The 9,661-nt window shown below is 73.0% G+C and overlaps 3 protein-coding genes across 3 annotated transcripts; 2 read left to right on the top strand and 1 right to left on the bottom strand.

Moving 5' to 3' along the window:
• Positions 1-391: 391 nt before the first annotated feature.
• Positions 392-1,154, bottom strand: UQCC3 (ubiquinol-cytochrome c reductase complex assembly factor 3; the record flags this gene model as incomplete). Its single annotated transcript, XM_082339357.1, is given in 3 exon segments — positions 392-964; positions 1,034-1,102; positions 1,104-1,154. Coding segments are annotated over 3 exon segments (693 nt in total), but the record flags the coding sequence as incomplete, so codon positions are not given.
• A 1,029-nt stretch (positions 1,155-2,183) lies between these two features.
• LOC309604415 (uncharacterized protein C11orf98 homolog) lies at positions 2,184-3,560 on the top strand. Its single transcript, XM_082339359.1, has 4 exons — positions 2,184-2,256; positions 2,784-2,854; positions 2,947-3,032; positions 3,133-3,560. Exons 1-4 carry the CDS (start codon positions 2,221-2,223, stop codon positions 3,225-3,227), a joined length of 288 nt encoding a protein of 95 aa, XP_082195485.1. The 5' UTR covers positions 2,184-2,220; the 3' UTR covers positions 3,228-3,560.
• Positions 3,561-3,874: 314 nt separating this feature from the next.
• On the top strand, positions 3,875-7,602 carry INTS5 (integrator complex subunit 5). The gene is given in 6 exon segments (XM_082339358.1): positions 3,875-4,056; positions 4,690-6,252; positions 6,254-6,731; positions 6,733-7,170; positions 7,176-7,382; positions 7,384-7,602. Coding segments are annotated over 6 exon segments (2,970 nt in total). The 5' UTR covers positions 3,875-3,889; the 3' UTR covers positions 7,501-7,602.
• Positions 7,603-9,661: the final 2,059 nt, after the last annotated feature.

Genomic DNA, 9,661 nt, shown 5'->3' with positions numbered 1-9,661 from the left:
GCCATGGTGACCCCCCACCCCCCCCCGTTACCACAGGGATCCCCTCCTCCCCCGTTGCCATGGTGACCCCCAAATTCCCCCCATGGTGACCCAGATCCCTTCCCCCCGTTGCCATGGTGACCCCCCCCACCCCCCCCCCCCCACGTTACCACAGGGATCCCTTCACCCCCCCGTTGCCGTGCTGACCCCCCACCCCCCCGTTGCCATGGTGACCCCCCAAATCCGCCCCCCCGTTACCAATAGCGACCCCCCCGTTACCGTGGTGACCCCAGTGTCCCCCCCCCCCCGTTGCCATAGCGACCCCCCCAATCCGCCCCCCCCCCCCCCCCAGTTGCCATGGCGACTCCCGCCCCCCCCGGGACTCCTCCCCCCAAGCCCCCCCCCCCGTTACCATGACGCCCCGCCCCCCCGTTTGCCATGGGGACGCCCACCCCCCCCCCTCACTGATGGCGAAGGTGATCTGGGCGATGGCGGCCATGGAGGGGGGGAGGCCGCGCTTCAGGCTGCGCCGCGGGGCCTGGTAAATCCAGGAGCGCGGCCAGGAGCAGCCCCGCGCCGCCGAGGAGGCGGGCAGCTCCAGCAGCTCCCGAGCAGCGGCCGCGCCGGGGCCGGCGCCGCCTCCGCGGCCGCCTCCGGGCCTGGCGCCATGGCGGCGGCGGCAGCGGGCGGAAAGCGGAAGCGGGCGGCTCCGGGGGGGGGGGGGGCGCAACCGCGCTGATGGTTCCGGGTGCAACCGGTGCCCGCGCTGATGGTTCCGGGTGCAACCGGTGCCCGCGCTGATGGTTCCGGGATGGGGGGGGGGGAAACGGGGGGGGGGTGTCGCGGTGCTGACGTCACTCCGCCAGGGCACCGGGCGCCTGGCCACGTTCTCGTCGGTCTCGGCCGCCTCCCGCAGCGCCGCCATCACGAGCTCGTTGTGGCGGCGGCGCTGAGCCAGGAGCTCGGCGCTCACCTCCGGCAGCGCCTGCGGGAGCGGGCGGGCTCAGGGCCGGGCTCCGCCGCCCCCCGCCCCCCCCCCCGGGCCCGCTCCTACCTTCAGCGTCTCCTGCCGCTGCTCCTCGCCCGCCCCCACCGCCACCCACAGCAGCAGCCCCACCCCCACCCGGTACCGCGGCCCGCGCGAGCGCCAGGGCCCAGCGCCGCGCCGTCGCCATCGCCAGGCACCGCCCCTTCCGGCCGCCGCTCTGCCCGCGCCGCACCATAGAGGCGAGGCCTCCCGGGCCCCTCTGCGCCTCCGCTACCATAGAGGCGAGGCCTCCGGCCCTCCTGGCGCCTCCGCTACCATAGAGGCGAGGCCTCCGGGCCCCTCTGGCGCCTCCGCTACCATAGAGGCGAGGCCTCCGGGCCCCTCTGGCGCCTCCCCCTACCACAGAGGCGAGGCCTCCGGGCTTGTCTGGCGCCTCTGCTGCCACAGAGGCGAGGCCTCCGGGCTTGTCTGGCGCCTCAGCCACCATAGGAGACGAGGCCTCCGGGCCCGTCTAGCACCTCAGCCACCATAGAGGTGAGGCCTCCAGGCCCGTCTGGTGCCTCCCCTACCATAGAGACGAGGCCTCCGGGCTCGTCCGGCGCCTCCGCTGCCACAGCGGCCGGCCGCGGCCACACGCGCTCCCCCCTCCCCCCCCCCCAAGCACCGGGACGGTACCGACGGAGGAGGCGAGGCGCTGGGGGTGAGCAGCAGCCTTTATTAACCGGTAACGAGGCCCCCGCGGCTCCCCCGCGGCCGTCGGCGCGGTCCCCCGCCGTCCCCCGCGTCCCCCTCGGCGGCCCCTACGGAAGAAAAAGCGGCGGTGAAACGACGGCCCCCAGCGGAGCTACCGGTACCGGGAACCGCGTGTCCCGGCGGGTGAGGGTTAGGACCGGCGGAGAGGGCCGCAGGCACCGAAGACTTCGCGCCGGTCGCTGCTCTACCTCCGCACATCGCAGGCCGCGGCACGGCACCGCCGCGGCCCGCCAAGAAACGGGAGGAGCCCCGGGCCCCGCCGCGCCCCGCCCCCGCCGCCGCCATTACCGCCCGCGCCGCTCCCCGCAGCACAAAATGGCGGCGCGGCGCCGCGCGGCGCCTTTTCTACCCCGCCGCGGTGGGCGGGGCTTCGGCGGCGAGCAGCGATTCGCCCGCGCCGCCGCCAATCAGAGGCGGCTGGGCAATGGCGGCTGGGGGCGGGATTGGCTACCGGAAGCGGAAGTAGGGGGGTGGATGCGGAAGTGGGTGCGGAGCGCACGATGGGGATCGGGGGGAAAATCAACCGGCCCCGGACGGTAACGGGGGGGCGGGGCCGGGGCCCGGTAAAGGGGGGGGGGGGCGCAGCCCGGTGGAGGGGGTCCCGGGGTCCGGTAGGCCGGGATCCGGGGGGGGGGGGCTCCGGTAGACCGGGATCTGGTGGGGGGGTGATCCCGGGGTCCGGTAGGCCGGGATCCGGTGGGGGGGTGGATCCCGGGATCCGGTGGGGGGGGGCTCCGGTAGACCGGGATCCGGTGGGGGGGGGGAATCCCGGGGTCCGGTAGGCTGGGATCCGGTAGGCCGGGATCCGGGGGGGGGGGGGGGGCTCCGGTAGACCGGGATCCGGTGGGGGGGGGTCCCGGGGTCCGGTAGGCCGGGATTCGGTGGGGGAGGGGTCCGGTAGGGATCCGGTGTGGGGGAATCCCGGGGTCCCGTAGCGGGGAATGGGGGGGTGGGGGTGGGGGTCCCGTAGCCCCGGGGGGGGGAGGGGCTGGAAGGGGGGGGGCTCTCCCCGGTACCGGCGGCTCCCCCTCCCCTCCGGTGCCCGGTAACGGCCCCCCCCCAGGAGCTGAAGAAGAAGCTGTTCAAGCGGCGGCGGGTGCTGGCGCGGGGGGGGCGGCAGCAGAAGCGGCGGCGGTGAGTGCCCCTCCCCCCCCCTCCCCTCCCCCCTCCCCCCGGTGCCCCCCCCCCGCCGGTACCGGAGGCTGAGGGGGGGTCTCCGGGGCCAGGGCGCTGCCGGGGCCCGACGCCCCCCCGCTCTGGGGGAAGCGGCGGCGGAAGGTGCTGAAGCGGCTGCGGGCGACGGCGCGGCGCGGTGAGCACCGGGGGGGGGAGGGGTCACCGGGGGGGGGGGTCTGACCTCTGACCCCCTGACCTCTGACCCCTGACCTCTGACCCCTGACCTCTGACCCCAGCCCTGCGGGAGGGAGGCGGCGGGAAGGAGCCGGAGCCCGGGAGCCCCGCGGACGTGGAGATGGCGGAGGCGGCGCCCGCGGGGGGGGAGGGGTGACTCCGGGGCCCCCCCGGGGGTCCCACCCCCCCCCAGTGGCCCCAGTGCCTGGATCCAGCTGCTCACTGGTGGCCCCAGCCCCCCACCAGTGGCCCCAGTCTCTGTCTCCAGCCGTCACCAGTGGCCCCAGTCCCCACCAGTGGCCCCAGTCTCTGTCTCCAGCCGTCACCAGTGGCCCCAGTTTGTCCCCAGCCCCTCACCAGTGGCCCCAGCTCATCTCCAGTGGCCCCAGTCCCTGTCCCCAGCCCCTCACCAGTCTCCCCAGTCCCCACCAGTGGCCCCAACTCATCTCCAGTCTCCCCAGTCCCTCACTGTTGTCACCAACACTTCACCAGTGCCCCCAGTCCCCACCAGTGCCCCCAGTCCCTGTCCCCAGCCCCTCACCAGTGCCCCCAGTCCCCACCAGTGCCCCCAGTCCCTGTCCCCAGCCCCTCACCAGTGCCCCCAGTCCCCACCAGTGCCCCCGGTCCCTGTCCCCAGCCCCTCACTGGTGTCCCTTCCCCGTTCCCCGCCGGGTCCCCGCAGCAGAGCGCGACCCCCGGGGTGTCCCCAGCAATAAAGATGGCGGCGCCTCTGTCTGTCCGTCCGTGTCTGTCTGTCCGCGTCCCTCTGGCCTGGCCGGGGGGGGGGCGGGTTTGGCGGGGGCACCGCGGCCCGGAACCATGCGGGGCCGGAACGTTCCTGCGCGGCCGCGGGGCCCGGGGGGGGGCGGCACAGGGGGAGGCCCCGCCCCCGCCGTGCGCATGCGCGCAGCCGCCGCCGCCGCCGCCGCCATGTCGGCCCTGTGCGACCCCCCGGGCGCCGCCAGCCCCCCCCGGCCGCCCCTCAGGTACCGCCGCGGCACCGGGCCGGGCCCCGGGGCCCCCCCGCCCGGGCCCTGCCCCCCCGGGGCACCCCCGCCCGGGCCCTGCCCCCGGCCCAGCCCCCCCGGGCCCCCCCCGGCCCGGCCCCCCCGGCCCGGGCCCCCCCGATCCCTTCCCCGCCCCCCCGGGACTCCCCAAAACAGGGGGGACCCCTCCCCCCCCCCAGCTCAGCCCCCCCGGGCCCCCCCCCCGATCCCTGCCCCTTGCCTCATTTTTGGGTACCCCAAAATGGGGGGGGACCCCCTCAGGACCCCCCAAAATAGGGGGCAGACCCCCCCCGGGACCTACAGGGACCCCCCAAAATAGGGGGGGACCCCATCAGGACCCCCCCAGGGCCTACAGGGACCCCCCTGGGACTTACAGGGACCCCCCAAAATAGGGGGGGAACCCCCCCAGGACCCCCCAAAATAGGGGGGGAACACCCCCGTCTCCTCAGCTCAGCCCCCCGCCCCCTTCCAGCCCCTCATTTCAGCCCCTTCCCAACCCCCTCCCCCCAACCCCTCCCCCCCAAACCCTGATGCCCCCCCCTTTTTTTTCTCCCCCCTCCCCCCCAAACCCTGACACCCCCCCCCCCTTTTTTTTCTCCCCCCCGCCGGCAGCGCCCAGGAGCTGGGCCAGGAGGTGAAGGCTTTCCTCAGCGGGGTGGACCCCGTCCACGGCACCAAGCTGTCGCCGAAGGAGCACGCGCGCTGCGCCCTGCTGCTGCTGCGCAGCCTCCCCCCCGCCCGCCACGCCGCCCTCGAGCACCTCCGCGCCGCCTTCGACGAGCAGGTCTGCGCCCACCTGCTGGAGCGGGAGAGCGGGGGGCCGGGGGGCGGCGGGGGGCGAGCGGCGGGCGGGGGGTTGGAGGAGGTGGTGCAGGAGGTGCAGCGGGTGCTGGCGGAGTTCGTCAGGGCCAACCCCAAAGCGTGGGCGCCCGTCGTTTCCGCGTGGTCCATCGATCTGATGGGGCAGCTGAGCAGCAAGTACGCGGGGCGGCACGGCGTGCCGCACGCCTCCAGCCTGAACGAGCTGCTGCAGCTCTGGATGTCCTGCAAAGCCACCCGCACCCTGATGGAGATCTACACCCAGTGCCTCTCCGCCATGATCGGGGGCTGCCCCGACGCCTGCGTGGACGCGCTGCTGGACACCTCGGTCCAACACTCGCCTCACTTCGACTGGGTGGTGGCTCACATCGGCTCCTCCTTCCCCAACACCATCATCAACCGCGTCCTCTCCTGCGGCCTGAAGGATTTTTGCGCCCACGGGGCGGCGCCGGGGGATTTGCTTTTCCCCGTCGCCGCCGATAAACGGGTTCCCAAAATCGCCTCGGTGGTGGGGATCCTGGGCCATTTGGCTTCTCGGCACTCGGGCAGCATCAAGCAGGAGCTGCTGCGGATGTTCCACGAGAGTTTGGGGCCCGCCCGGGACCAGCACCAAAAAGCCACCGTCCCCTTCCTGCTCCAGCTGGCCGTCATGTCCCCGCCGCTGCTGGGCACCATCTCCTCCGAGCTGGTGGACTCCCTCAAACCCCCCGTCCTCAACCAGCTCCACCAACACTTCGTTTCCCTCCCCCGCGAAGATCTGGAGAACATGGTCAGCATCGTCGTCCACCTCATCTGCCAAACCTCCGCCGGCGCTTACCGAATCCTGCAGTTTTTGGTCAATACGGCGATGCCGGCTTCCGTCATCACCCCCCCGGGGCTGACGCTCCACGACGGCGTGCGAGAAGCCTGCGACCGCGTCATCCAGCTCCTCCTCCTCAACCTCCAGAAACTGGTTTATAACCGGGGAACCCCCAGTTTGGCCGATTCCCCGCCTCGCCCCGTCCCCTTCCTCGACGCCCTCAAGTCCCACGTCCGGGAGTTGTGCGTGGAAACCCTGCGCCTGGAACGCAAACGGTTTCTTTGGCAGCACCAACTCCTGGGCCTCTTGGCCGTTTATTCCGCTCCTCACTGCGCCACCGACGCCCTCTTCTTCCTCCTGACGCTAGCCCGCACCCAGGAGGAGCTGGCCCTGGCCACCCAGCTCTACGCCGTCCTCAGCTCCTGCCTCGCTGACCTCCTCCCCGCCACCGTCAAGACCTGCGTTTGCCAAATCCACGCCGGCCGCTTGCCGGAGCCGCAAATGGCTCAGCTTTTCCGGAATTTGGCCCTGGTGGTGCAGTGGGAGGGGGGGGGAGGGGGGCCCGGCGGCCATGGGGGCGCAGCTGGGCGCCGTCCTGGCCCGCCACCTCCACGATTTCAGCCAGCTTCTCCTTCACCGCAGCCCCGAGGTGGCGGAGTCGGCTTGCCTGCTGCTGTCCGTCTGTCCCCTGCCGCGCTCCGTCCCTCCCGCTCACCTCCTGGCCGCCGTCCGCGCCGCCGTCCATCAATTCTTTACCGTTTTACGCCGTCAAAACCCCGCCAACCTCTCCTACAGCGGCCGCTTGCTGACCCGCCTCAGCGCCGTTTCGCCGGCCGCCGCCAAGGCCGTGCTGCAGCAGCTGGTGGAGGGAGCCCTGCGCGGGGGAAACGCCGAGCTTTTCGGGGGAGCGGCGGAAAAAACCGGCGGGGAAGAAACCAACCCGGAGGGAAACGGCGGCGTTTCCTTGTTGGATATCAACCGGCGCTTTACGGCCGCCGTTAATTTTTCCGGAGGGGTTTGGTCGGTGTTTCACGCCGGGGGTGATCGGGCGGGGGTTGAAAGCGGCGGCGGGGCCGGGCGAGCGAGCGCCGGAGGAGCTGGCGCACAACACCCAAACCTTCCTCAGCCTCCTGCTGCGGTGTTGCCGGGGCGGTCGCTCCGGCGAAACCCCCTCCGATCCTTCCCTCGCCGGAATTAATCCCGAAGCCGCCAAAGCCGTGGCCGCCGCCTTGGTGGAAAGCGTCTGCCCGGAGGCGGCGGGGGGAGAGCTGGTCTGGCCGCCGGAGGACCAAGCCCGCGGAACGGTGGAACGGGATTTACGGATTTGCCGTCGTTTCCGCGATCACCCTCTTCTTTTCCCCCTCCTGCGCCTGGTGGCCGCCGGTCGCCCGGCTCTTTGTTACTGCTCCGTTCTCCTCCGCGGCCTCCTGGCCAGTTTGATGGCGTACTGGGAAGCGTGCCGGGAAAGCCGGACCTCGGATCGCCCTGGCACCTCCAGGCCTCCTGCTCGCTGGTGGCCTGCATGGCCGAGGGCTCCCTGCTGCCCCCGCTCCTGGGCAACATGCACGAGATTTTCCATCAGTTGGCTCCCTTCGAGGTTCACCTCCTCCTCCTCAGCGTCTGGGATTATTTACGGGATAACAGCCCCCTGCCTCAAAAATTCACTTTCCAGGCCGAGCGGGGGGGTTTTCCTGCGGGATTTTTCGCGGGATGGAGACGTGGGGAAGCACCTGGCCGTGCTGCACAGCGTCCTCCACAAGAACATCCAGCGCTTGGGGCTGTTGGCCGGGCGCTTTCGCCCCTAAAACCGCCCCCCCCGGACCCCCCCCCCACCCCCGCCGCCGCGGCGGGGTGGGGGTCCGGCCCTGGGAAGGGGCTCGGTGTCCGTGTGTCCGTCCCCCCTCCCCCATTCCGGGTTCTGAATAAAAGGGAGCAGAAGGGAGAAGCGGTTGTGGAGTTTGGAGGGGGGGGGGGCGATGCGGGGACCCCCCCCCCGAGGGGGTGTTGGGGGGGGGGGGGTGGGGGCTAGAGGACGCCTGGGGGGGTCCTGGAATGGTCAGGGGGGGTCTGGGGGGTCCTGGGGGGGATCCTGGGGATCCTGGGAATGCTTGGGGGGGTCTGGGGGATCCTGGGGGTCTGGGGGGGATCCGGGGGGTCCTGGGGGTTCCTGGGAATGGTTGGGGGGGTCTGGGGGGTCTGGGGGGGTCCAGGGGGATCCCAGGGGATCCTGGGAATGCTCTGTGGGGGATCCGGGGGGGTCCTGGAATGCTCAGGGGGGGTTTGGGGGGGTCCTGGGAATGCTCCAGGGGGATCCGGGGGATCCTGGAATGCTCAGGGGGATCTGGGGGGTCCTGGGGGGGGGTCCGGGGGTTGCTCGGGGGGGTCTGGGGGGATCCAGGGGGTCCTGGGGGGTCCAGGGGATCCCAGGGGATCCTGGGAATGCTCTGGGGGGATCCGGGGGGGTCCTGGAATGCTCTGGGGGGTCCTGGGGGGGATCCGGGGGGTCCTGGGAATGCTTGGGGGGGTCCTGGGGGGGTCCTGGGAGGATCCAGGGGGTCCTGGGGAATGCTTGGGGGGGTCTGGGGGGGTCCTGGGGGGGTCCAGGGGATCCTGGGGGGTCCTGGGAATTCTCAGGGGGGGGTTTGGGGGGATCCCAGGGGATCGTGGGAATGCTTGGGGGGATCCAGGGGGGTCTGGGGGGGGTCCTGGGGATCCTGGGGGGTCCAGGGGATCCAAGGGATACTGGGAATGCTCAGGGGGGGTTCTGGGTGGTCCTGGGAGGTCCTGGGGGGGTCCAGGGGATCCCAAGGGATACTGGGAATTCTCAGGGGGGGTCTGGGGGGTCCTGGGGGATCCTGGGGGGGATCCTGGGGGGGTCTGGGGTGTCCTGGGAATGCTTGGGGGATCCAGGGGGGTCTGGGGGGGTCCAGGGGGATCCTGGGAATGCTCAGGGGGGGTCTGGGGGGGGGTCCCCCTGGGGGGTCCTGGGGGGGTCCAGGGGATCCCAAGGGATACTGGGAATTCTCAGGGGGGTCTGGGGGGGTCCTGGGGGATCCTGGGGGGGATCCTGGGGGGGTCCGGGGTGTCCTGGGAATGCTTGGGGGGATCCAGGGAGGTCCGGGGGGGGGTCCAGGGGGCCCTGGGGGGGTCCAGGGGGGTCCTGGGTGCTCGGGGGGGGGGGGGGGTAGGTGATGCCGGGGGGCTCCTGGGTGCTCGGGGGGTCCCAGGGTGCTGGGGGGGGCAGAGAGTTCTGGGGGTGCTGGGGGGGGTGCGGGTGATGCCGGGGGGGCCGGGGGGGGGGCCCGGGGGGGGGCCCGGGGGGCTCGGGGATCCCGGGGATCGCGGTGGGGGGGCTCCTCGCCCCCCGCCCTGTCAATCACGCCGCCTTCCCCCCCGCCCATCCCACCCCAGCCGGCCAATCACCGCACACTCCTCCGCCGTGGCCCCCGCCCCGCGTCTCCCCTTCAGCGCATGCGCCGAGCGGGCTGGGGGGCCCACGTCCCTTCGGGGGCGGAGCTTCTCGCAGCGGTGACCAATCAGAGCCGAGCTGAGGGGCGGGCCGTGGCGGCCCGCGCGGGCGACTTCCGGCCCGGCGGCGGCGGCGGCGGCGGCGGCGGCGGGAAGATGTTCTATCACGTGAGCGGCGGCGGAGGGGCGGGGACCGGGGACCGGGGGGTCACGTGGCTTACCGGGGGGGTCACGTGTCCTACCGGGGGCTCGGGGGCGGGGCTCTGGGTGCTCCCGGGGCGGGGGGAGGGGTCCCGGTGCCCTGAGGGGGGGGGGGGCGCGGCCTGCACGGGGGGGGGGGGCCCGGTGCCGGGGGGTCCCGGTGCGGTGACGGGGGGGGCCCGGTGTCCCCGTTCCCCCCCCCAGATCTCCCTGGAGCACGAGATCCTGCTGCACCCCCCGGTACTTCGGCCCCAACCTCCTCAACACCGTCAAGCAGAAGCTTTTCACCGAGGTGGA

Source organism: Platalea leucorodia (genome assembly GCF_965183815.1).
Source record: "Platalea leucorodia genome assembly, contig: HAP1_HAP1_SCAFFOLD_759, whole genome shotgun sequence".
Taxonomy (NCBI): domain Eukaryota; kingdom Metazoa; phylum Chordata; class Aves; order Pelecaniformes; family Threskiornithidae; genus Platalea; species Platalea leucorodia.
The sequence above is the reverse complement of the archived record's forward strand: the minus strand, read 5'-3'. Positions and strand labels throughout refer to the sequence as shown.